The 27,921-nt window shown below is 45.5% G+C and overlaps 1 protein-coding gene across 5 annotated transcripts in view; it reads left to right on the plus strand.

Moving 5' to 3' along the window:
- The window catches only part of BUB1B (BUB1 mitotic checkpoint serine/threonine kinase B), a 168,526-nt gene extending 141,863 nt beyond the window's left edge, over nucleotides 1-26,663 (plus strand). For all 5 annotated transcript variants that reach the window (XM_063947509.1, XM_063947507.1, XM_063947510.1 and 2 more), the window contains exons 21-23: nucleotides 15,924-16,092; nucleotides 23,876-23,982; nucleotides 26,328-26,663. In XM_063947509.1, coding sequence (XP_063803579.1) covers nucleotides 15,924-16,092; nucleotides 23,876-23,982; nucleotides 26,328-26,448 — 397 coding nt within the window. In that variant the 3' untranslated portion in view covers nucleotides 26,449-26,663. The remainder of the gene's footprint in view (nucleotides 1-15,923; nucleotides 16,093-23,875; nucleotides 23,983-26,327) is intronic.
- The last annotated feature ends 1,258 nt before the right edge of the window (nucleotides 26,664-27,921 follow it).

Genomic DNA, 27,921 nt, shown 5'->3' on the forward strand with positions numbered 1-27,921 from the left:
AGGATGATACAATTATTATTAAAGCCGCCGATAAAGGCGGCGGTACTGTGATTCAGGATAAGAACGATTATCTTTCCGAGGCCTATCGACAACTAGAGAATAAGAGATTCTATACAATCTTACCAAATGACCCAACCACTAGGTATTTGGGTAAATTTAAAATGTTTTTGGAAAAGGGTTTGGAGGAAGGGGCAATATCCAGGAATGAATATTTATATTTATTTAACCCTTACCCCGTCATCCCCACTTACTACCACTTACCGAAAATACACAAAACACTTCAGTCACCTCCTGGGCGTCCTATTATTTCGGGTATAGGGTCCCTTACCACTAATTTGTCGGCTTTTGTTGATCACCTTTTGCAAACACATGTCACATCACTTAGATCTTACATCAAAGACTCGACACAATTTTTGAATCTTATAAAAGGAGTCTCTTGGGACCCAAACTATATATTCATGACATGTGATGCAGAGTCATTATACACAAATATCCCACACAAGGAAGGTGGATTGGCACTCCAGTTCTATTTAGAACAAAATTCGAGTCTAACTGATGTAAGACGGAAATTTATATTAGATGCGGTCCAATTTATTTTATCACATAATTACTTCACGTTTAATGGTGCTTTTTATTTACAGATTATGGGTACCGCCATGGGCACTCGGTTCGCCCCAAGTTTTGCCAATCTATATATGGGCCGCTTCGAAGAAAAATATATTTGGGGCAGCCCATTTGGGGCGAACCTAGTGCTCTACGGGCGGTACATAGATGATTTATTTTTTATTTGGGATGGGGATCACTTCTCAGCTTCACAGTTCGTCACTTATCTCAATCATAACACTTTTGGGTTAAAATTTACTAGCACTATTAACGATAGTCACATCACCTTCCTGGATATTGCCCTAGAAGTAGATAAAGATAGAATTGTCACCTCCACATACAAGAAAGAAGTGGACTCTAATAAATATTTGAATTATTCTAGTTGTCACTATAGGCCATGGTTGGATAACATACCAAAAAGTCAATACTTTAGACTAAGGAGAAACTGTTCAGAATATGAGAAATTCGAATCACAAGCTAAAGATCTTACTAATGCTCTATTAGAACAAGGATATCCTGTAAATCTACTTAGCTCTGCACTCGAAGAAGCCAGCTCTAAAGAGAGAGAAACATTGTTACTGGGAAAAACAAGTATAGATACACAAGAATCTATGATGGAAGGACTTGATCATGAATTGATCTTTGTGTCCAAGTATAATTCTTGTTCGAAAGATATTAAGAGAATTATTAAGAAGAACTATGGACTCTTAAAAACAGAGTCCTATCCACATGCTTGAAGGAAGAACCTAGAATAGTCTATAGAAAAAATCGAAGTCTGCAGAGTCTCTTAGCCCCTAGTCATTTTAAAATTGAGAAGAAATTGGATAATACTGCTATAACTTGGTTAGGCAAGATATCAAATATTAAGGGATGTTATAAATGTGGCAGGATAGGTTGCATTACCTGTAATTTTATAATTAATAAAAGTACCACATTTAATTCTACTGCACTAGGAACCATCTTTAATATTAATCATCACATTAATTGTAACTCCACATATGTTGTATATCTGATAACATGCCAATGTGGAGCACAATATGTAGGAAGAACAACTCGTTCCTTAAATACAAGATTCCTGGAACATAGGCGGAATGTCCTGAAAGGGCTATGTATACATAGCCTATCCCGCCATGTACAGACTAAACATAAGGGGAATATTAATGTATTACAGGTACAAGGAATCGAACATATTGGGAACACAACCAGAGGTGGAGATCGCTTTAACCTTCTATGTAAAAGAGAGGCTTATTGGATCTTCTCTCTAGGGTCTTTGTTCCCCGCAGGATTAAATGAGTCAGTTGAACTAAATAATCTTTAATGTCCTAAGATAAGATAAGATAATAAGATAATCTAAGATAATAAGATAATAAGATAAGATAAGATAATCTACTGGAGAACGTGATTTATGGTTTGTCTGCCTATCTCTTAGTGTGCTTATAACTACCCTAGGGAGTTATATTAGTTACACTGACTTCAGAAAAATACTTGCTCGCTCTCTCTCTCTCTCTCTCTCTCTCTCTCTCTCTATATCTATATATATATATATATATATCTATATATATATATATATATATATATATATATATATATATATATATATATATATATATAATTTCTCATTTTTTGTTATTTGGATTTATCTATAGCTACAAATCGATTACTAGTATATGTGTATATAGGTACTTGTGAAGAAAACAGAACCATAATTATTGGTGAAATATATATATAAAAAATTGGTAAATCGGAGGGCTGGTTCTAAAAAGCATGATCAAATCAGCTTGAAGATACTAATAAGTTAAGCTTTGATAAATGGAACTTCCCTTTCCCCCTCCCCTCTTCCAATTCCCTTCCCCATTCTTATGACTATATGTACCCTTTTGTGATGATTGAAATTTTGCTTTTGTTTTTCTCCTCTCTCCTTCTCATCTATGAGTTTATATGATTACGCTCTTTAGAGAAATATGATTAGAGACAACTGATCTGATTATATATTAACAATACATAGGTATTTTTGAAAATAATATATAAGATCGCTAGAGAGAGAATATATAATTTGATTAATAAAAAACCGAATAAAGAAGGAGATAGAGGAGAGGAGAGAAAAACAAATAACAATAATAATACTAATAATAAATAAATAAATAATAATAAAAAATATATATTGGTGATACGATTTGGGTTTGGATGGGAATCGAACACAGGTCTAGTGGCATACGTGACTCCTGCATTAGTCTGCTGTGCCACTGACCTTTTTGGTATTTATATTGGTTGTTTTCTATTAGTTGAAATCTATTCCTTGGAACATGAATTGCGGTGATGCCTTCTTATAACAAACAAAACATCAATTGTTTTTGTAAAAAACGTTTTATATATATAAAAATATTGAAAGCCTGTGTATATATTAATAAATATTGTTGATGTTTTATGATATTATTTTTAAAAAGTGGAGTTAGAGATTAACTCTACTAATATTGAACACTTGTTTTAGACTATTAAGTACACCTGTTTGCTGTTAAATGGCCTCTGTGGATTGGCCAACTGCACAATAAATATCGGATCAGCTTGACACCTAATTATACCTTCTGAGGAAACCGCTATACGTTGACAGCGGAGAAACGCGTAAAGGCTACCCCCGTGAGGACCACAACACTGCCGGGCTCTGTCTCCACTGTTCCACTGCCAGTCTACAGCCGCGCTCCTTTCCACGTGTACCCTGAGAAACATCTCTTCAAGCTCGCCCCTAATTGTGGAGTACGGAGCACGGGCTGACAGGGACACTGTGAGCGGCGCTGCTGACAGCCACTCTTTCCTCTCTTCATACGGCATTTGGATCCAGAGAGGTGTATGCTCCTTCTCCCTCCGCTGCATCAGATAATGGGAAGTTTATTGCTATTGAACTCCAGCAGCGGTGAGCATCAGATTTATTTCTAAAAAACCATCATTCTGTGGAACTTTATTCAAACATAGTAGAAAAAGCTACCAACAATTGAGACAGTGATTGATTTACAGACAATTACCGGATCAGTTACAGGTTGTGGAACCCTCTGGGGGTGTGTCAAGCACCAATAATTCATTTGACTTTTTAGAATAACTTTTTTTATTTTTGTCTAATATATGTTGTGCATGTATTAAAGTATTTACTATATTTTTAATTGCAATTGCGCTCTCATTTATTTCCAAATATTGTCTTTAATTAGGTGATAATCCAAATCACCTGTTGGGAGCAGCAACTACAATTATTTATTTACAATCAATTAGACTTAAGGGAAACTTGCGCCTGATAAACAAGTGTTATTGTTTATTATTGTTTTTTACACACAGGTATTATACTGAGACCAGCTATTGCTTCAGCATGGATGTGCAGTGCTGCAGCTGCGTGGTCAGATTCCCTGTCGGAAAATATTGATACCCTAGACAGGGACACTATATTGCTAACCATAGTGCATATTAAAGGCGCAGTCTTATACATGAGAGATGCACAGAGGGATATTTGCCGGCTGGCATCTAAAATAAGTGCAATGTCCATTTCTGCCAGGAGTGGGTTATGGACCCGGCAGTGGACAGGGGATGCAGATTCTAAAAGGCACATGGAAGTTTTGCCTTATAAGGGTGAGGAGTTGTTCGGGGATGGTCTCTCAGACCTCGTTTCCACAGCAACAGCTGGGAAGTCAACATTTTTACCCCATGTTCCCTCACAGCCAAAGAAAGCACCGTATTATCAGGTACAGTCCTTTCGGCCCCAGAAAGGTAAGCGGGGAAAAGGCGCGTCCTTTCTGCCCAGAGGTAGGGGAAAAAAGATGCAGCATACAGCCAATTCCCAGGAGCAAAAGTCCTCCCCCGCTTCCTCCAAGTCCGCCGCATGACGGTGGGGCTCCACAGGCGGAGCCAGGTACGGTGGGGGGCGGCTCAAAAACTTCAGCAATCAGTGGGCTCGCTCACGGGTGGATCCCTGGATCCTTCAAGTAGTATCTGAGGGGTACAAGCTGGAATTCGAGACGTCTCCCCCCCCCCCCCCCCCCCCCCGCCGTTTCGTCAAATCTGCCTTGCCAACAACTCCCTCAGACAGGGAGCTTGTACTAGAGGCAATTCACAAGCTGTATTCCCAGCAGGTGATAGTCAAGGTGCCCCTCCTTCAACAAGGACGGGGTTACTATTCGACAATGTTTGTGGTACTGAAACCGGACGGTTCGGTGAGACCCATTTTAAATGTAAAATCCTTGAACACATATAAAAAAAAATTCAAGTTCAAGATGGAATCGAGGGTATTTACCAAGGTAATGGCCGAAATGATGATACTCCTTCGAAAAAAGGGAATTTGAATTATCCCGTACTTGGACGATCTCCTTATAAAGGCGAGGTCCAGGGAGCAGTTGTTGGTCGGGGTAGCACTATCTCGAGAGGTGCTACAACAGCACTGTTCCTGGGGATGGTTCTGGACACAGAACAGAAAAAAGTGTTTCTCCCGGAGGAGAAAGTCAAGGAGTCAGAGGCCTCCTGAAACCAAAAAAGGTGTCGGTGGATCACTGCACGCGAGTCCTGGGAAAAATGGTAGCTTCCTACAAAGCAATTCCATTCGGCAGGTTCCATGCAAGAACTTTTCAGTGGGACCTGTTGAACAAGTGGTCCGGTTCGCATCTTCAGATGCATCGGCTGATAACCGTCTCCAAGGACCAGGGTGTCTCTGCTGTGGTGGCTGCAGAGTGCTCATCTTCAAGAGGGCCGCAGATTCGGCATACAGGACTGGGTCCTGGTGACCACGGACGCCAGCCTTCGAGGCTGGGGGGCAGTCACACAGGGAAGAAACTTCCAGGGACTATGGTCAAACCAGGAGATTTCCCTACACATAAATATTCTGGAACTGAGGGCCATTTACAATGCCCTAAGTCAAGCAAGACCCCTGCTTCAAAACCAGCCGGTACTGAATCAGTCAGACAACATCACGCCGGTCGCCCATGTAAACCGACAGGGCGGCACAAGAAGCAGGATGGCGATGGCAGAAGCCACAAGGATTCTCCGATGGGCGGAAAATCACGTGTTAGCACTGTCAGCAGTGTTCGTTCCGGGAGTGGACAACTGGGAAGCCGACTTCCTCAGCAGGCACGATCTCCACCCGGGAGAGTGGGGACTTCATCCAGAAGTCTTCCAAATTATTGTAAATCTTTGGGAAAGGCCTCAGGTGGACATGATGGCGTCCCGCCTCAACAAAAAGCTAAAAAGATATTGCGCCAGGTCAAGGGACCCTCAGGCGATAGCTGTGGACGCTCTAGTGACACCGTGGGTGTACCAGTCGGTTTGTGTTCCCTCCTCTGCCTCTCATACCCATGGTACTGATAATAATAAGAAGGAGAGGAGTAAGAACTATACTCGTGGTTCCGGATTGGCCAAGAAGAGCTTGGTACCCAGAACTTCAAGAAATGATCTCAGAGGACCCATGGCCTCTGCCGCTCAGACAGGACCTGCTGCAGCAGGGGCCCTGTCTGTTCCAAGACTTACCGCGGCTGCGTTTGACGGCATGGCGGTTGAACACCGGATCCTGAAGGAAAAGGGCATTCTGGAGGAAGTTATTCCTACGCTGATTAAAGCCAGGAAAGATGTAACCGCAAAACATTATCACCGCATATGGCGGAAATATGTTGCTTGGTGTGAGGCCAGGAAGGCCCCCACGGAGGAATTTCAGCTAGGTCGATTTCTGCACTTCCTACAGTCAGGGGTGACTTTGGGCCTAAAATTGGGTTCCAATAAGGTTTAGATTTCAGCTCTGTCGATTTTCTTCCAGAAAGAACTGGCTTCACTGCCTGAAGTTCAGACATTTGTTAAGGGAGTGCTGCATATTCAGCCCCCTTTTGTGCCTCCAGTGGCACCTTGGGATCTCAACGTGGTATTGGGTTTCCTAAAGTCACATTGGTTTGAGCCACTTAAAACCGTGGATTTGAAATATCTCACGTGGAAAGTGGTCATGCTATTGGCCTTTGCTTCGGCCAGGCGTGTGTCAGAATTGGCGGCTTTGTCATGTAAAAGCCCTTATCTGATTCTCCATATGGATAGGGCAGAATTGAGGACTCGTCCTCAGTTTCTCCCTAAGGTGGTATCAGCTTTTTATTTGAACCAACCTATTGTGGTGCCTGCGGCTACTAGGGACTTGGAGGATTCCAAGTTACTGGACGTAGTCAGGGCCTTAAAAATTTATGTTTCCAGGACGGCTGGAGTCAGGAAAACTGACTCGCTATTTATCCTGTATGCACCCAACAAGCTGGGTGCTCCTGCTTCGAAGCAGACTATTGCTCGCTGGATATGTAGCACAATTCAGCTTGCGCATTCTGCAGCTGGACTGCCGCATCCTAAATCTGTGAAAGCCCATTCCACAAGGAAGGTGGGCTCTTCTTGGGCGGCTGCCCGAGGAGTCTCGGCTTTGGTATAATCCCCATGGTCCTTACGGAGTCCCAGCATCCACTTAGGACGTCAGAGAAAATAAGATTTTACTCACCGGTAAATCTATTTCTTGTAGTCCGTAGTGGATGCTGGGCGCCCATCCCAAGTGCGGATTGTCTGCAACACTTGTATATAGTTATTGTTAACTAAAGGGTTATTGTTGAGCCATCTATTAAGAGGCTCAGTTATATGTCACTGTTAACTGGGTATAGTATCACGAGTTATACGGTGTGGCTGGTATGAGTCTTACCCAGGATTCAAAATCCTTCCTATTGTGTCAGCTCTTCCGGGCACAGTATCCTAACTGAGGTCTGGAGGAGGGTCACAGTGGGAGGAGCCAGTGCACACCAGGTAGTCCTAAAGCTTTCTTTAGTTGTGCCCAGTCTCCTGCGGAGCCGCTATTTCCCATGGTCCTTACGGAGTCCCAGCATCCACTACGGACTACGAGAAATAGATTTACCGGTGAGTAAAATCTTATTTTTTCATAATTCTGGCTCTGTAAGCCACCACTATGGTTTTGAAACAATGAAGATGCAATTCAAGTGAAGACTTTCAGCTTTAATTGAAGGGGTTGAACAAAATTTATATATGAAATATGAAAGAATTGCAACCGTTTTTAAACGCCTATGAGGGGCACAAATGTAATTGGACATAATCATAAATAAAATGTTCATTTCTGCGGCGGGGTACATAGTGTTCCACAGGGAACATCGGTGTTATAGGTTCTGGGTCGGGAATCCAGGCATCAAATAAGAGGATCTTGGTACTTACCGATATATCCATTTCTCTGAATCCTCCAGGGGACACTGGAACAGACTTAGACATTAGGGGTGTGAAGCTTGCAACCGGAGTTGTGGCACAATCTAAAATTAGCATTGTCTGCACAGCCGGCTCCTCCCCTTCACATCCCTCCTCCCTCAGTTTGGAAAATTTGACTGAGAGAATAGGATATGATACTAGAGCACCTGGCGAGGAACCGAACCGTGCAACATATCAAACAGCGACCAAGAAATTCTTAACCGAAAAACCAACGCAGTTTGTACGAACTGTTTGAACAAGAACTGTGCAGCAGGTTGACCGCACCGAGGCGGGCGTCCAGTGCCCCCTGGAGGATTCAGAGAAATGGATTTATCGGTAAGTACCAAAATCCTCTTTTCTCTTTCATCCACCAGGGGACACTGGAACAGACTTGGACATTAGGGGACGTCCCAAAGTTAACCCCCAGGGAGGGTGTGCTGTAGTTGGCCTCTAAAACTAAACATCCGAACTTAGAATCTTCGGACGCAAGGGTATCAAACTTGTAAAAATTTTGCGAAAGTGTGGGCTGAGGACCACATTGCCGCTCTGCAAAGTTGAGCAGTGGAGACACCTCTGCCAGCCGCTCAGGAGGCACCCACACCCGTCTGACGGAATCTGTCTGCCACAGGAAACATAAGCCTGCCGAGTGGCAAGTCTAATCCATCGAGACAGAGACTGCTTAGAAGCCGTCCAACCCTTCTCTGGCCCATCATAAAGAACAAACCAATGGTCCAACTTCCTGAAGGACGACGTAACTTGTATGTACACCCGCAAAGCTCGGACAACATCCAAGGATACGTCCCCATCTGCGAAACCCTGGAAAGATGGGACCACAAGTGGCTGGTTTACATGTAAACCCCGAAACAACCTTAGGAAGGAAATCTGCTGTCGTATGGAGTTCCGTCCGATCCTCATGAAAAATCAAATAAAAAGGACTCTTACACAAGAAGACTCCCAACTCAGAAACCTGCCTAGCCGTAGCCAAGGCCAGGAATAACGTTGCCTTCCAAGAGAGATACGTCAGGTCTGTTCTCGCTAATGGATGAAAGAGTGGCTATTTCAAAAATTCCCTTCCCAAATGTCAATCCCATGGCGCACTGGGAAGACGAAAAGGGGACTGTATCCTCAGAACCCCCTGTAAAAAGGCTTAAACCTCTGGCAAGGATGCCAACCGCTGTTAAAAAAGGATGGAAAGAGTCGAAACCTGAACATTCAGGGAGCCCAGCCGCAGACCTAACTCTAAGCCGGCCTGAGGAAAAAGTAAAAGTCTGGATAAGTGGAAGGTCGTCTAATTCCAACCCCGTCCCTGATACCAATCCATGTACTACTTCCAAATTCTGTAGTAGTGCATGGCTGTGACTGGTTTCCTAGCGGCAATCATCGTAGGAATGTCCGTTGTAGGTATCCCTCTGCTTCTTAAGATCCGGGTTTCAATAGCCACGCCGTTAAACGCACCCTGTTCTGGTCCGGATGGTGAAACGGTCCCTGAGAACGCAGGCCCTCTCCCTGAGGTAACCACCAAGGATCGTCCACTAATGACCCTCGTAGGTCTGAGTACCAATTCCTGCGGGGCCAATCTGGTGCGATTAGAATTGCCCACACTCGTCTCGTTTCAACCTCTTCAGAACCCTGGGTATGAGTGGGAAAAGGTGGAAAGATGTAAACCCTCTTGTAACACCAAGGAAGTGTTAATGCGTCCACTCCTTCTGCTGCTGGATCACTTGTCCTGGACACATATCTGGGCAGCTGATGGTTTTGCCGAGACACCCTTAGGTCCACTTGAGGTAGACCACATCACCTCACCACCATATCGAAGATCTGTGGATGTAGGCACCACTCTCCCGGATGCATGTCCTGGCGACGGAGATAATCCGCTTCCCAGTTCTCCACACCTGGAATGAACACTGCCGAGAGGATGATATGTCCCCGTTCTGCCCACAACAAGATCTGTGTGGCATCCTTTAGCGCCATCTTGCTCTTTGTTCCTCCTTGCCGGCTTAAGTAAGAAGTCGTCGTGACATTGTCCGAATCTGTACGTGTTGACCTATGACTAGGTCTGCGGCTAAGAGAAGCGCATTGTACACCGCCCTCAGTTCGAGGATGTGTATGGGTAGGCTGCTCTCCAGTAACGTCCATGCCCTGAAACTGATGTTCCTCGAAAACGGCACCCCAACCTCTGAGACTGGCGTCCTTTGGCAGGATCCTCCAATCCCAACTGCCGAATCTCTTGCCTGCTGCGAGATTCCTGTGTAACGACCACCAAATTAAGGAGGTTCGTATGCGCGGCGGAAGCCTGATTCTTCGATGTAGAAGCCAGTGCGAACCTGCTCCCTGTTAGCAATGAGGTTCATCTGGAAAGGTCGGGAACGAAATCTGCCGTACTGGAGAACTTCGAACGACGCCACCATCTTCCCGAGAAGTTGCACACAGGTGTATAGAAACCGTTTTGTGTCTGTAGTACCTGAGCCACCAGCCTCTGTATGTCCTGGATCTTGCTCTCTAGTAGGACTACCCTCAATTGTACTGTGTCCAAGATGAGACCTGGAAATTGAATCCTTTAAATTGGCATTAGGTTGGATTTCTGGAAATCACAATCTACCCATGTTGAGTGAGAAAGTGAGGAGTCGTCGTCTTTGATCAACTGTTCTTGGAAAGTGGCGTAGATCAGCAAATCATCTAGATGAGGTATGATCGTGACCCCTATCATTCTCAAACTTGCGACCCTTATCACCCCGGCCCATGTAAAAATACTCTGGGCCGAAGGTAGGCCGAATGGTAAGGTCCCAACTGGCAATGATCTTTCAGCAGTACGAATCCTAAGTATGCCTGGTGATGAGTCCAACTTGAACCTGAAGGAATGCAACCTTTATGTCCAAAGACCCATGACTCCCCCAAGACTAGGCCTGCCATGACCGATCGGAGTGATTCCATTCTGAATCTGTAGGTCGCCAGAAAATTGGTTCAAAGAAAACCTTAACTTGAGTATCAGTGTGACCGTCTATGGGCACGACAAACACGATTCGAAAGAAACCCCTTTCCTCCTTGAGAGTAATAATTTTGCACGCCGCTGAGTATCGAACCCAATGGTTCACGCATTGTGGGCGGACACTGTATTTGTCAGGCCACAGGCAGCCTAAAGTATTTGTAGTGGTACTTGAACCCGGGCCTCTATGGTTGGGTGTTCAGGGAATTAGTGTGCTGTACCACACTTTCCTGTTTGTATAACGATTTCCGTATTGTTGTCAGTAAAGCCTTTGATTTTGAACGGAATGGCATCTGAGGCGTTGTCAATATCTATCTTTAAGATAGGGAGACAAAACCTGTTGATACAAAATTCATTTCTCAAGTCTCTGATCCGGTCTCCCGAGACCTTTCCAATCCTGACCCCCTACCCACCTAGGAGGTCCAAGGTGAGTTTGTGTAGAGACCTGCTTACTGGCTATCGGAATTAGTATCTCCGAGACTCCGCCAACACGAGACTAGAACCAAACCAGTTGAAAAATGGACCAGAATAACTACAACTGCCTATTGGTATATCTCTGATACCCAGTAGGCAGACTATCTGATTTCACTGCCCTTGCCTGAAAATCCTGGGACCAACCAGGAAGGCTTCCCCTCTAGGAAAATCGCCTTCCAACCCGGAAACACAAGCCTCTCTACCAAAACACAAACCTCCTAGGTCCGTGTGAGAAGGCCTGGCAACTAGAAATTGGATTGTCATGTCAATTTCAACCCACCTACGACCCTTCTTTTTCAGTGGGACTGCAATAATTAAGAATGTCCTATTGACAGACTAGGTAGGGGTAAGCCCACCCTTGTTATGGGATCCTTACCCCGTCTGTGGAATCCGAAATTCTGTCACAGAAAACCTTTGGAGATATAGCTAAGATCAGGGTGCTAACGCCCCGTATGGAAACATGAACTGGCCTCCTTCCGTTATGAGAGCCAGCCCTTTTATCCTCCCCAACCGTAGGGAGGAAGGGGTCTCATCATCGTGTCCAGCTATTTTGTTATAGCCGTGCGGATGGAGTCGTTTTAACTATGAATTCCTCCCTGTTTCGGATGGGCTCGCAGCCCATACTCAAATGTTGAAAGATATTTCAGGTTATGTTTTCCTAACCTTGACGAATCATTTTCCCTTGGTGGTGTGCCAGTTCTCAACAGTCACGCGTCCCAGGGCAGTTAACCTTAGTGCTCATTTATTTGAGCAATTAAGGTAATCCGGGCGTTCCTATTTACCTTAGATAAGCATATACATACCACTCAGCCGCATTTTCACCTATTAGAAGAGGAGGAAAAAAGGCTGTAGAATATTGGGAGCTGTGACGAGTATTTTCAAACAGCTGGAAATCGGCTTTCTTTCTAGTAAGAAAGAAATAAGTAATGAATATAAATACTCATGCAACGATCACCCACAAGACCACGAACTGTTGATACAGATAGCGTTGAAGTGGGTGACCATATCTGATGCTCCCTTCTCTGCCGGACCTGTCATCAGTGTCCGTTGGAAGCATTATGTGTATATAAATATGTAATTAAATGTACGCCAAAGGGAAACTGTAGTTACTGTGCTGGTAATAAGACATAGCGTTCTTGGTCTGTGCATTTGATGTTGAAAATGCACCCCCACAGACTACATTGCAATGTATGCCATCTTTATAATAGTCAACAGAATACTGTAGCGGATGACGGGAACACTTGTACAACTGTATTCATCTGGCTGGTTTAGAGAGAGAGAGAAAAATATAAAATAAAGTATTTTAAACAGCCTCGTTGCAACCCTCGCACATATACAACTGTGATTCAGTTGTGAGGTCGGGGTTAACACATGGAAAATTATCCTCTGCCGCAGAGTTCTAATCCACAAGCAACCAGCAGAGGGAGCGAGTATTGTATAAGGAAACCCCTCCCCCTGATCTGACTGGCCATGAAATATAGCCACACTGATGGGGGCGTATAGCATTCTGGCGCCTTTTACTATATTAAAAAATGTCCACCACTGAAAATTTAAAAAGACCTCGCTATAACCCCCTGCGCTCTCAAAAATACACAATGTGCACGCCGCCGTCACCGCCCCGTTCTCCTCTCTCCTCCTGCGCTCCGGTTCTCCTACCGTCCCGGACACAGCACCGCCGGCACGGACATACCTTTCCCCAGCCGCGCACTTCACCAACCCCCTGCGAACCTCCGCTCGATGCGTAGGAGTGGGCACGTGTGACAGGCGCGCGGCAGAGGGAGAGTGCAGCTGCGGGGAGGCACTTGGTAAAGCCGTGGAGGGATGGAAGCGGGGGACACTGCGCTGCTTTTGCCGGCTATCAGTATTAGTCAAATGGCAGCAGCGTGGAGTGGGGCTGAGAACTAGGGCTTCTGTTACCACCAGTACTCACGACAACCTCTGCGTCCTCGGTAGATGCTAGAATCAAGTGGGCTAAGGGACCTTTTCCGTCTGGGGGAGGAGTCACAACACAAGGAGGAGGAGCAAGGCCAGCGTGATAGTTCCTCTACTATCCACGCCACCAACTATTACCTTTAGTAATCAGGTGGCGAGCGGAGCGAGCCACCGAGCCCGAAGCGTGACGAGCGGAGCGAGCCCGCGAGGGTACTTTTCGGCTACCCTGTTCGCTCGTAGCTCCTCCCCTTGGTGACGTGTCTCCTCCCCTAGATAAGTCAGAAGGTCCCTTCTCCCACTCCGAAATAGAATCAACCCTGCGTCCTCCTCCAGTTGAGAGATCTAGATCCCTTTAGCTGGGATCCTTGTCTCTCTATACTGAAGACTCTTATCCTCCTTTTAGTAGGGGGACGGTGTCCTTTCGTCTGTTAGTTAAGCCTGCACCCTCCTTCCATTTAGGTGGGATTGGGCATCGTCTTTTGTCCTTTGGTAAAGCCTGCACCCTCCTTTTAGTTAGGAGGGATTGGGCGAGTCATAAATAATAAAAATAAATAAATTTGTTTTCATGGAGCAGAGCTCCCATATTGTGCTTCTTTCCTCCTAGCACAATTTTCCAAACTGAGGGAGGAGGGATGTGAAGGGGGAGGTGCCGGCTGTGCAGACAATGCTAATTTTAGATTGTGCCACACCTCCGGTTGCAAGCTTCACACCCCTAATGTCTAAGTCTGTTCCAGTGTCCCCTGGTGGATGAAAGAGAAAGCTAAAGCTTTCAGCATATCCCAAGATTCACAGCTTCCCTCCTCTATAACTCCGCTTCCAGGCACAGGCCATCAGTTTTGAGTTGGAAAGCTTTTTATTGTAAATTAACTTTTTCTGGGCTAGCAGCACTGTTAGTTGGAGTGACTTCATAGCTGCTGCTCAATCACCTCCCAGCTGGCGCAGAGACTCCCACCGGCGGAAGCCTCTCAGATGGGTACTTGCGGCAGGGGACACCCGCGGTTATCGGCACACGCTGTGGTGTGGACCCAGGACTAAGCACAAATACAATGTTCATTTTTAACAGTTTTTTGAGAAACCTTTGCAGGCAATGACTGCCTGAAGTCTGGAACCCATGGACAATATCAAATGCTGGGTGTCCTCCTTGTTATGTTTTGCCAGGTCTTTACTTCAGCTGTCTTCGGTTGTTGTTTGCTTGTGAGTCTCTGCCTTTAGTATTGTATTCAGCAAGTGAAGTGCATGCTTGAGATTGGGTTGAGATCAGGTTGCAGATTGTAATAATAAACATGAAACATTCACATTTTTGGAGTGTGTAGAAGTTCTGCTGTACAGTTATCTAATTGGTTTTGGATTTAGTTGCACATAAATGTCTTGGTGGAGCCAACTGTTCACTGTACCTTCTAACCCAGGGCTGGCCAAACTAGTCCTCGAGATCTACCAACAGTACACATTTTCTAGACCACCTAGCTGGTGCACATGTGTAGTCATTACTAATTAAGATGTGCTGCATTCATTCCTAACTGACAATTCTACAGATCTTCAGGAGGACTGGAAAACATGAACTGTTGGTAGATCTCGAGGACCGGTTAGGCCAGCCCTGTTCTAACCACTGCCTCTTCTATTTAATGAGGTGGGGTGACTGTAGCAGTAATTGCTCCCTCTCCTGTCCCTACTCTTCTCACATTGCAAGTCACGTAGCTATAGTTATTGTAGGAAGGAGGAGCAGGAGGCTTTTCACTGTGTCTATCAGCAACCAATTGCTGCAGCAAGACCACTACCAGAGTGCTTGGAAAGTTAGAGAGGCATGCTGGGAGCCAGGAGGATGAGAGCAGAGCCTAGTCTCCTCACCTTATCTTATAGGAGGGACAGCTCTGCATGACAAAAATAAGCAAGCAAACAGTGATTCTAATCTATGTTGATGCTGCTTTTTTTTTCTTTGCGCAAAGAGTTGGGTAATTCATCATTGCGGAGTTTATAAGTGCTGTACATAGCTTAATTAGCCAGAACGCTGCTAATTCAGTATTTGAGAAGCAAGAGACCTCACTTAAGGGCCCCATACACTAGACCGATAATGCCCGATTTCAGCCCAATTCGGGCATTCAGCCCGATATATTGGGTGAAATCGGGCATTTTCGGTGTGCTTTTCCCCCGATCCGATATGCGTTCCCGTGTGCATCGGATCGGATCTCCCTAGATCAGACGTATCACGAGTGCTGCACTCGTTATATGTCGAATCCCACAGTAATGGATGGGAAAGTAAAAGATACATTAAAAAAAATGTATACGATATATCTAATACTATCCTGCCAACGTGGAGGTTGGAGGAAATCTTATATGACATGATGGACCGTCATGTTGTATAAGTGTATGGGGCCCTTTAGGGGCAGATTTATAAAGCCTGGAGAAATGATAAAGTAGAAGGTGATAACGCACCAGCCAATCAGCTCCTAACTGTCATTTTTCAAACCCAGCCTGTAACTTAACAGTTGGGAGCTGATTGGCTGGCACGTTATCATCTTCCACTTTATCACTTCTCCAGGCTTAATACATCTGCCCCTAAGTGAGAATGGCCTACTGAGCAAGACTCCTGCCAATTAAATAGGATTGGAGGGGGAAGGAACTTTAAGGCATTTTCATGTTTGCGGAGTAAAGTCTTATTGCTATCTTGTATTTGTTGGGAAATGTAACATTTATTCTTCCTCAACAGATTTTTTGAACTGTCCTCTTGCACTAAGAAGAACAGTTGTTTGAAGTTGATCGACTTCTCTCACAGCATGGACCTGCGGCTCTGTCCCACACTGACAGCGAGAGATTTTCCAATAGCGCAAACTCCGCATGGGCAGCAGGTTTTGGCCAACCGAAGCTCCCCTTACCAGGTAATTGGGAAAATATTGAATCTACAGAAACTAGTGGGAAAAACATTACATTCAGATTAAACCAGTCTCTCAAATTCAGGCTAAGAGTGCAAAAAATATATTGCACACACATGTGATCGGTTACACACAATGTTATGTTTTCCAGATATGTTTGTCATTTTAAGGATCAATTCTAAAATATATATATATAGAGCACACTGTAAAATCACCTGTCTTTCCATATCCTCCATTTATTAAAGTTCTCCTCTAACGGACTGTAGGATAAGGTAATATTTTTTATTGAAGCATAAAGTGTCGCATACACAGACATTGTAAGGATTAAAGGTACAATTAACATACAGCAACAGTCACAGAAAATGATGGAAATACATGAAATATGTAGAATCATTGAGGTAATCAAGCAATAAACCAATAGTCTCTATTATTTAAAAGTCCGTTATAATAGATATTAAGATAACATATCAAAAAATGTGAGAACTGCATAAATAGTTGCCTCGCTATCTCCCCCACCCCAGCCTGGAGAAACTCGGCCAGTAGTGTGCGGTGTTCAAGGCCAAATAAGATAAGGTAATATTGTTGGATAAGGTTTCTCCATATATACTCCCCTACCAAAAGTAAAATTACCCTCTGAACGATTGGCACACAGGAGGGATTACCTTTGCGATAAAGTAGCATAAGGGATACTGATAACACGTGGAGGTTTAGAAGACCCATGAATAGAGTTTCTCTGACGTCCTAGTGGATGCTGGGGACTCCGAAAGGACCATGGGGAATAGCGGCTCCGCAGGAGACTGGGCACAAAAGTAAAAGCTTTAGGACTACCTGGTGTGCACTGGCTCCTCCCCCTATGACCCTCCTCCAAGCCTCAGTTAGATTTTTGTGCCCGAACGAGAAGGGTGCATACTAAGGAGCTCTCCTGAGCTGCTTAGAGTAAAAGTTTAAAGTAGGTTTTTTATTTTCAGTGAGACCTGCTGGCAACAGGCTCACTGCACCGAGGGACTAAGGGGAGAAGAAGCGAACTCACCTGCGTGCAGAGTGGATTGGGCTTCTTAGGCTACTGGACATTAGCTCCAGAGGGACGATCACAGGCCCAGCCATGGATGGGTCCCAGAGCCGCGCCGCCGGCCCCCTTACAGAGCCAGAAGACTGAAGAGGTCCGGAAAATCGGCGGCAGAAGACGTCCTGTCTTCAATAAGGTAGCGCACAGCACCGCAGCTGTGCGCCATTGCTCTCAGCACACTTCACACTCCGGTCACTGAGGGTGCAGGGCGCTGGGGGGGGGCGCCCTGAGACGCAATAAAAACACCTTATTTGGCAAAAAATACATCACATATAGCTCCTGGGCTATATGGATGCATTTAACCCCTGCCAATTTTTCCTTAAAAAAGCGGGAGAAAGGCCGCCGAGAAGGGGGCGGAGCCTATCTCCTCAGCACACTGGCGCCATTTTTTCCTCACCGCTCCGTTGGAGGAAGGCTCCCTGACTCTCCCCTGCAGTCCTGCACTACAGAAACAGGGTAAAACAAGAGAGGGGGGGCACTAATTTGGCAGATAAATATATACAGCAGCTATATCAGGGAAAAACACTTATATAAGGTTATCCCTATATATATATATATATATATATATAGCGCTCTGGTGTGTGCTGGCAAACTCTCCCTCTGTCTCCCCAAAGGGCTAGTGGGGTCCTGTCCTCTATCAGAGCATTCCCTGTGTGTGTGCTGGGTGTCGGTACGTTGTGTCGACATGTATGAGGAGGAAAATGGTGTGGAGGCGGAGCAATTGCCTGTGTTAGTGATGTCACCCCCTAGGGAGTCGACACCTGACTGGATGGTCTTATGGAAAGAATTACGTGATAGTTTCAGCACTTTACAAAAGACTGTTGACGACATGAGACAGCCGGCAAATCAGTTAATACCTGTACAGGCGTCTCAAACACCGTCAGTGGCTCTAAAGCGCCCGTTACCTCAGGTGGTCGACACAGACACGGACACTGACTCCAGTGTCGACGGTGAGGAAACAAACGTATTTTCCAGTAGGGCCACACGTTACATGATCACGGCAATGAAGGAGGTTTTGAACATTTCTGATACTACAAGTACCGCAAAAAAGGGTATTATGTGGGGTGTGAAAAAACTACCCGTAGTTTTTCCTGAATCAGATGAATTAAATGAGGTGTGTGATGAAGCGTGGGTTTCCCCCGATAAAAAAACTGCTAATTTCTAAAAAATTATTGGCATTATACCCTTTCCCGCCAGAGGTTAGGGCGCGTTGGGAAACACCCCCTAGGGTAGATAAGGCGCTCACACGCTTATCAAAACAAGTGGCGTTACCGTCTCCTGATACGGCCGCCCTCAAGGAACCAGCTGATAGGAAGCTGGAAAATATCCTAAAAAGTATATACACACATACTGGTATTATACTGCGACCAGCAATCGCCTCAGCCTGGATGTGCAGTGCTGGGGTGGCTTGGTCGGATTCCCTGACTGAAAATATTGATACCCTGGACAGGGACAATATATTATTGACTATAGAGCATTTCAAGGATGCATTTCTATATATGCGAGATGCACAGAGGGATATTTGCACTCTGGCATCAAGAGTAAGTGCGATGTCCATTTCTGCCAGAAGAGGGTTATGGACGCGACAGTGGTCAGGTGATGCGGATTCCAAACGGCATATGGAAGTATTGCCGTATAAAGGGGAGGAGTTATTTGGGGTCGGTCTATCGGACCTGGTGGCCACGGCAACGGCTGGGAAATCCACCTTTTTACCCCAGGTCACCTCTCAGCAGAAAAAGATACCGTCTTTTCAGGCTCAGTCCTTTCGTCCCCATAAGGGCAAGCGGGCAAAAGGCCACTCATATCTGCCCCGGGGCAGAGGAAGGGGAAAAAGACTGCAGCAGACAGCCTCTTCCCACGAACAGAAGCCCTCCCCCGCTTCTGCCAAGTCCTCAGCATGACGCTGGGGCCTTACAAGCGGACTCAGGCACGGTGGGGGCCCGTCTCAAGAATTTCAGCGCGCAGTGGGCTCACTCGCAAGTGGGCCCCTGGATCCTGCAGGTAGTATCTCAGGGGTACAAATTGGAATTCGAGACGTCTCCCCCTCGCCGGTTCCTGAAGTCTGCTTTACCAACGTCTCCCCCCGACAGGGAGGCGGTATTGGAAGCCATTCACAAGCTGTATTCCCAGCAGGTGATAATCAAGGTACCCCTGCTACAACAGGGAAAGGGGTATTATTCCACGCTGTTTGTGGTACCGAAGCCGGACGGCTCGGTGAGACCTATTTTAAATCTGAAATCCTTGAACACTTGCATAAAAAGGTTCAAGTTCAAGATGGAGTCACTCAGAGCAGTGATAGCGAACCTGGAAGAAGGGGACTATATGGTGTCTCTGGACATCAAGGATGCTTACCTCCATGTCCCAATTTGCCCTTCTCACCAAGGGTACCTCAGGTTTGTGGTACAGAACTGTCACTATCAGTTTCAGACGCTGCCGTTTGGATTGTCCACGGCACCCCGGGTCTTTACCAAGGTAATGGCCGAAATGATGATTCTTCTTCGAAGAAAAGGCGTCTTAATTATCCCTTACTTGGACGATCTCCTGATAAGGGCAAGGTCCAGAGAACAGTTAGAGGTCGGAGTAGCACTATCTCAAGTAGTACTACGACAGCACGGATGGATTCTAAATATTCCAAAATCGCAGCTGATTCCGACGACACGTCTGCTGTTCCTAGGGATGATTCTGGACACAGTACAGAAAAAGGTGTTTCTCCCGGAGGAGAAAGCCAGGGAGTTATCCGACCTAGTCAGGAACCTCCTAAGACCAGGCCAAGTGTCAGTGCATCAATGCACAAGGGTCCTGGGAAAGATGGTGGCTTCTTACGAAGCTATTCCATTCGGCAGATTCCACGCAAGAACTTTTCAGTGGGATCTGCTGGACAAATGGTCCGGATCGCATCTTCAAATGCATCAGCGGATAACCCTGTCTCCACGGACAAGGGTGTCTCTCCTGTGGTGGTTACAGAGTGCTCATCTCCTAGAGGGCCGCAGATTCGGCATTCAGGATTGGGTCCTGGTGACCACGGATGCCAGCCTGAGAGGCTGGGGAGCAGTCACACAGGGAAGAAATTTCCAGGGCTTGTGGTCAAGCATGGAAACGTCACTTCACATAAATATCCTGGAACTAAGGGCCATTTACAATGCCCTAAGTCAGGCAAGGCCTCTGCTTCAGGGTCAGCCGGTGTTGATCCAGTCGGACAACATCACGGCAGTCGCCCACGTAAACACAGGGCGGCACAAGAAGCAGGAGGGCAATGACGGAAGTTGCAAGGATTCTTCGCTGGGCGGAAAATCATGTGATAGCACTGTCAGCAGTGTTCATTCCGGGAGTGGACAACTGGGAAGCAGACTTCCTCAGCAGACACGATCTCCACCCGGGGGAGTGGGGATTTCACCCAGAAGTCTTCCACATGATTGTGAACCGTTGGGAAAAACCAAAGGTGGACATGATGGCGTCCCGCCTCAACAAAAAACTGGACAGATATTGCGCCAGGTCAAGAGACCCTCAGGCAATAGCTGTGGACGCTCTGGTAACACCGTGGGTGTACCAGTCCGTGTATGTGTTTCCTCCTCTGCCTCTCATACCAAAGGTACTGAGAATTATACGGCTACGGGGAGTAAGAACAATACTCGTGGCTCCGGATTGGCCGAGAAGGACTTGGTACCCGGAACTTCAAGAGATGCTCACGGAAGACCCGTGGCCTCTACCTCTAAGAAAGGACCTGCTCCAGCAGGGACCATGTCTGTTCCAAGACTTACCGCGGCTGCGTTTGACGGCATGGCGGTTGAACGCCGGATCCTGAAGGAAAAAGGCATTCCGGATGAAGTCATCCCTACCCTGATCAAAGCCAGGAAGGATGTAACTGTGCAACATTATCACCATATTTGGCGTAAATATGTTGCGTGGTGTGAGGCCAGGAAGGCCCCTACAGAGGAATTTCAACTGGGTCGTTTCCTGCATTTCCTGCAAACAGGACTGTCTATGGGCCTAAAATTAGGGTCCATTAAGGTTCAAATTTCGGCCCTGTCAATATTCTTCCAAAAAGAACTAGCTTCAGTTCCTGAAGTTCAGACGTTTGTCAAGGGGGTACTGCATATACAGCCTCCTTTTGTGCCTCCAGTGGCACCTTGGGATCTCAATGTAGTTTTGGGATTCCTAAAATCACATTGGTTTGAACCACTCACCACTGTGGACTTAAAATATCTCACATGGAAAGTGGTAATGCTGTTAGCCCTGGCTTCAGCCAGGCGTGTATCAGAATTGGCGGCTTTATCCTATAAAAGCCCTTACCTAATTTTTCATACGGATAGGGCAGAATTGAGGACTCGTCCTCAATTTCTTCCTAAGGTGGTTTCAGCATTTCACTTAAACCAGCCTATTGTGGTGCCTGCGGCTACTAGGGACTTGGAGGATTCCAAGTTGCTGGACGTAGTCAGGGCCCTGAAAATATGTTTCCAGGACGGCTGGAGTCAGAAAATCTGACTCGCTGTTTATTCTGTATGCACCCAACAAGCTGGGTGCTCCTGCTTCTAAGCAGACGATTGCTCGTTGGATTTGTAATACAATTCAGCTTGCACATTCTGTGGCAGGCCTGCCACAGCCAAAATCTGTAAAAGCCCATTCCACACGGAAAGTGGGCTCATCTTGGGCGGCTGCCCGAGGGGTCTCGGCTTTACAACTTTGCCGAGCAGCTACTTGGTCAGGGGCAAACACGTTTGCTAAATTCTACAAATTTGATACCCTGGCTGAGGAGGACCTGGAGTTCTCTCATTCGGTGCTGCAGAGTCATCCGCACTCTCCCGTCCGTTTGGGAGCTTTGGTATAATCCCCATGGTCCTTTCGGAGTCCCCAGCATCCACTAGGACGTCAGAGAAAATAAGAATTTACTTACCGATAATTCTATTTCTCATAGTCCGTAGTGGATGCTGGGCGCCCATCCCAAGTGCGGATTGTCTGCAATACTTGTACATAGTTATTGTTACAAAAATCGGGTTATTATTGTTGTGAGCCATCTTTTCAGAGGCTCCTCTGTTATCATGCTGTTAACTGGGTTCAAATCACAAGTTGTACGGTGTGATTGGTGTGGCTGGTATGAGTCTTACCCGGGATTCAAAATCCTTCCTTATTGTGTACGCTCGTCCGGGCACAGTATCCTAACTGAGGCTTGGAGGAGGGTCATAGGGGGAGGAGCCAGTGCACACCAGGTAGTCCTAAAGCTTTTACTTTTGTGCCCAGTCTCCTGCGGAGCCGCTATTCCCCATGGTCCTTTCGGAGTCCCCAGCATCCACTACGGACTATGAGAAATAGAATTATCGGTAAGTAAATTCTTATTTTTGCATTGGTGCTCTATGCTGTAGAATGGTCATTAGAGACTGAATATGATAAAAGGAACAAGGACTGAGAGGACACCCAAACCACTATCTTGTGACAGAGCACAGAAGCTTCCAACATGGCCCCTCTAGCTCTACCAAATAGGAAGTATAGCTCCCTTTGGGCCATTGAACCTAGCTTTGACCGTGAAACAAACTACAGGGGTTATGAACCCTAAAATGGAAGATACCATATACATTGCAAGAGCATACGAGACTGAGGGAAGAATACAGAACCGAGCAAATGCTCCAAGAGGAGTGGGAGAGGAGCGATAGCCGTGTGGCTTTAAGTCAGAAGGAATGGGTGACTGTAAATAAAGAGGAGCATAGGGAGCTAAAAGCACACAAAGTGGAGATGCCGTGAGTGCCATACGCAGTAACCGGTATAACACAGTAAGGGGACTGACTGAACAAAGCTAAACTGATGGCAGGTGATCAAACGAGACACAGAAGACAGTGGGAAGTAAGCTCAATTATGGGAAATTTTAAATACATAGCAAAATGGAAGAAAACAATAGACTTTCAAAGAAATACTGGGGGGGGGGGGGGGAAATATATATATATTCCTGAACCCTGGTCAAGGGAATGACGCTGCACCTTTGCTATCGCATGTTCAGTATAACCTAAAATTGAAGGCTAGACCTCATTGCATCCTAATACGAAGTGTGCAATTATTGAATAAACTATAATATTGATTTATTTATTTTCAATTCCAAAAATGTATTTCCTGGGAATCCTGAACAATTTAAAAAAATATATATATTTTTACTTTGTTAATGTGTGGTTCTTTTTTTTTTTTTTTTTTTTTTTTTTTTTTAATGTTTAGTAAAAGATGTTTTTATAGGTTTAACTTTTACATACAGATGTGTCCTCACACTGCGACTTTAGCCACGCCAAATAACCACTCCCGGAGCAGCAGGTCCCGGGCAACTCTTTCGCATGTTTTTCTCGCTGAAAATATGCATCTAATTTGCATATATAAGACTGGGAGCAACATATCTATTGCTAGATTACACGGATTAATCTTATGTATGACGCTTGTACATCTGTGTGCGACTGAGTCCGTGTACGAAGTGCTAGGATGCAGCGGCCATGGCGCTTCTCACGCCAATTATGTTGCGCTTCATCTGTGACTAGCTGCACAGGAATGTGGTATTAAATAAAGTTGCAGCCCAGCGTGTGTAGTACACTGAGACGCTGAGCTGCGTCTGCAATGCGAATAAGACTGTTTTGTCAGGCGTCTTGCTCAGCTTAGTGTATAGACATTAAGTGTATGAGGCCACATCTGTGATAAGATTGTATATAAGATATTGAAAGCTGTTTTATGAACTCTGCATCATTCTGCTGCCCTCAGGTGGACCTTCTTGGCATTGCAAATGTGGTGCACTTGGCAATTTTTAGAGAGAACCTGCAGATCCACAAAGAAGAGTCAATATGGAAAATCAGCAAAGAAATCCCCAGGTGACTAAGTAAATCTTTTATAGATCAAGCCAGATTTTTGTTTTTAGATCGTACTATCAACTAATAAATCATTTTAAATCTTTTTAGGTTAAGGTTGTACCTTTCTAAGCATTGCTGTGTTGGGAATAAAAATATTAATGAAGAATATCAGTTTTTCCAATATAATCATTGAAAAAATAATTTAAGTGGATCGTTCATTCACATAGATCCACACTGAGCTTTGTAAAATCTTTCTACCTGTTAATTATGCCACCTGAGTGGGAAACTTGCTGCGGATGTGCTCTCTGCCTTTGTGCAGGTTTTGCTCTCCACGCACCTGCTGGCACCTCACGTACCTGTAAGTCCGTTATATGGGAGCTGACTGGACGGCCACGTGAAATGAAGAAACCGTTTTGTTGGGTGCAAATCACTATCCTACCGTTGCAGAGATTTGTCAGATTGTCACTAAGAATGGAATGTGGTGACCTGCTTCTTCAGTGAGCTGGGAGGCCGGATGCCCAATGGAGGAGGATTATTACACTAGTGTATTTGAGCAGGCATATACCTGGTCACCTTGGTCCGCTCACTGCTCTGCCTCATCCTGCCCCCTCCTTCTGTATATAGTGTGCCTTCCTACTGTATATACTGTGTTAGGTATGGCATAGTGGATTATTATATAGATTTTGCTCAGGGCTAAGGAAGAAGATTTGGCCACTCATCCCTCCATGGTGGCTACTGTATATAAAAAATCTTGTATAGGGTACTCTGTGTATTATGGGGTATTTTCAATAAGTGCCGTCTTGTCGGAAAGATGGCAGATTTAGGTCGGAAGGGTTTCCGACCTATTCAATGCCGGGACATTTTTTCCGACTTGTCGGATACCACGTGGATTGTCGGATTAGCCGTGGATCCATGTGTTCCATGGCCAAATCCGACAGGTTTTGGTCCCAGTCCCGACAATGTCAATCCGACTTTTTTTTAAAGTCTGATTGACAATGTCGGAGCCGGGGAGATGAGACAGGGGACGGGACAGTGGGATGGAGCGACGCGGACGGGTGAGGAGACGAACGGGGACGGAGCGGTGTGCATGGGTGAGGAGACGATCAGGGATGGAGCGGCATGGATGGGTGAGGAGACGAGCGGGGATGGAGCGGCATGGATGGGTGAGGAGACGAGCGGGGACGGAGTGGCACGGACTGGTGAGGAGACGAGCGAAGCTGGAGCGGCATGGATGGGTGAGGAGACGAGCAGGGATGGAGGGGCGTGGACAGGTGAGGAAACGAGCGGGGACGGAGCAGCGTGGATGGGTGAAGAGCGGCTGTCGGGACCAGCCAAATTAGACAGTCGAATTTGACCAGCTAATTGAATACTGACCTGTCTGATCCTTTCCGTCTGGTATTGAATACACCCCCATGTGTTAAAACAACAATAGAAGTTTTGGAATGACCTTCATCTCCTCTCTATAAAGGGACAGTGACTGGCAGAGGCACCCTTACTTTGAAAAGTAGACACCAGTTTAAAGGAAATTTAATATCTAAAGCAAATTGATATTTGACTGTAATACAGATAAAGCAGTGTTCTCACCAGAAAATTTAACCACCTGGGTGGCATCAAGAAGTTGCCGGGTAGGGGCTTTCACAATAATAAAATTATTAAATTAGCTATCAGATACTGGCCCAAACTTGTTGGCACAATTGTTTTTTAAACCGCTTTTCAGAATACTGACTGCCCCCACAAACAGCTCTCAGATATTTACACAGCAGAGCTCTTTGCTCCCACGTGCTGGCTAAATTGTTTTTTAAATAGATTTTCAGAATACTAATTGCCCCCACAAAGAGCTCTCTGATACTAAAACAAGGCTTTGCCCCCACTTGCTCCACAAAGTTCTTTTTACAGCTCCTGACCCAAGACGCAGTGTTATACAGAACAGAGTCTCTGAGAGTGGACGCTGGACGACCACTCTCTTCAATATGCTCAGTCATCTGTTCCCGGCCAGACGGCGCACCTCTTCCTTTTACGCAGTGGGAGGGATCTCTGCCCTCCATCAACATCACACTGTGCACGTCCCCGGATGCCGGATGGAGTGCGCTGACTGTGACTGAAGCCGATGTCACATCTGGAGCTCCGTCCAGCATCCTTCTCCACCAGAAACATGTTAATGTTGGAGAGGGTGCCAGGCGAACGTCGGGGGACGCACACATTACTGGGGCTGCCAGGTGATCCAGCACACAGTAGCGGTAGGAGCTGCCGGGTGACAAGGTGACACTTGCCGGGCGGACCGCACGTAATTTAAAGCGAAGGGAAAACACTGAATTATCAATATCGGATCTATAAATGGTTTACCCAATCTTTCTTCTCTATTCTAGATTATCGCGTGGAGACTTTTGGAACAAGTTCTTTACAAAAATCCTAAACACAGACTGTGCATCCACAGCATGCGTGCTGAGGGAGCTCCGAGACGAGATTAAACAGTGGTTTGCAAGATGAAGCCCTGCCGTTATTTCATCCAGCAGGACGCCTGGCCTAACCCTGTGTGAGAACTACCACCGCCCTTCATCAGGGCAGAAGAGAAAAGTTACACTGTGTCAGTCTGTCTATCATGGAGAGGAGATCTCACTGGACTTTGTCTTTATATATGTAGAGTAGATCTATTTACTTTATCCATATCTATTTGCATTAAATGTTTTTGGGTATTTTGCTAATTTTTGTTTTTATTATTTGCATTTACCCTTGCCTGTGTCACTGATTGAGTGATGGGGGTTTATATTGTCAGCTAGGACATATTGCGTTGGTTCGTCTTTCCTCAACCCACGGTGCAGAGAGGTATTTACCAAGCTGCAGAGGGAATTCTGAAAACTGCATTTTAGCTTGAGACATCACGTGCAACTTTCTCATGCAAACATTAGCACCATGTGAATGATGGGTGCTGTGTAGACATTGAGGCTGGAGCCTCCTGCTCCACAGCACTAGTTATGGCACTGCACTAATCTACATCCATCTAAAGGACAAACTAATATTTACCTTTCATGTGATCTACATTCCTGTCCAGATGAGAGCCTCATGATACTATTTCATTCTGGTGGTCTTCCTACCTCTATGGAAAGATGGCCACTGAAAAGCTGCTGGAAAGAGTACCTGTATGCCTACAGTGTTTGACCAGGAGTGTGTGTTTTGTTCAGCACCGGAGTTTGAGGGAACGCCAAGGAGAGTGGAAGCTCAGAACCTTTACACTCAAAACAAATGTCCTCTGTCATACAGAACATAATAAATATTATGGTGCAGTTGGCCACTATTCCGTAATTGGGACATTACAAGGAACATACATTTCCAAGGATAAATCTTTAAATCTGCCATTATCCTTGAAAATTAGGGTCCGTTCGCAACTAAGAAAATGGAAGGCTGTAGAAGTCTGATATTTAGTTGATGTGTTTGTAATCGCTGAGGATGCTAAAAAGGCTTTACAGTTGACCATAGCATCTGGACGTATTGGTGATGAATTTTTCCATTTATAACAACTGACTTGATGGCATATTGGTATTTGTAGCTTGTTGTTTATAGACTGCCTGACTACCATCTGAATCTACTTATGTACATACATTTGATATGTAGCATGTACGTTGCACAGTATTACTTGGTGTTCTTTCGATCAACCGATAGGCATCTTGTACACTTCAGCTGGTTGTATATAGCACAGGGATCTGGTTACCATAAACAGGTAGTAGCCCACGCTAATCGATCTCCAAAATCAATGGCTGGCCAGGGCTTTCTAGGTCAAGGGCCGCGTAAAAATAGTATATATTTGCCGCACGGTCTTATTTTACTTATTCTCAATACTAACAATACTGATCATGATAAGGAAGTAGCTCTGCTTCTAGAAGTATTTGAAATAATGAATTGCTATATGTAGCATAGCTGTAAACGAAATGCATATATTCACCAAATGCATTTGTTTATTACTTT

The sequence above is a fragment of the Pseudophryne corroboree genome, chromosome 12, assembly GCF_028390025.1.
Source record: "Pseudophryne corroboree isolate aPseCor3 chromosome 12, aPseCor3.hap2, whole genome shotgun sequence".
NCBI classification, from domain to species: Eukaryota; Metazoa; Chordata; class Amphibia; order Anura; family Myobatrachidae; genus Pseudophryne; species Pseudophryne corroboree.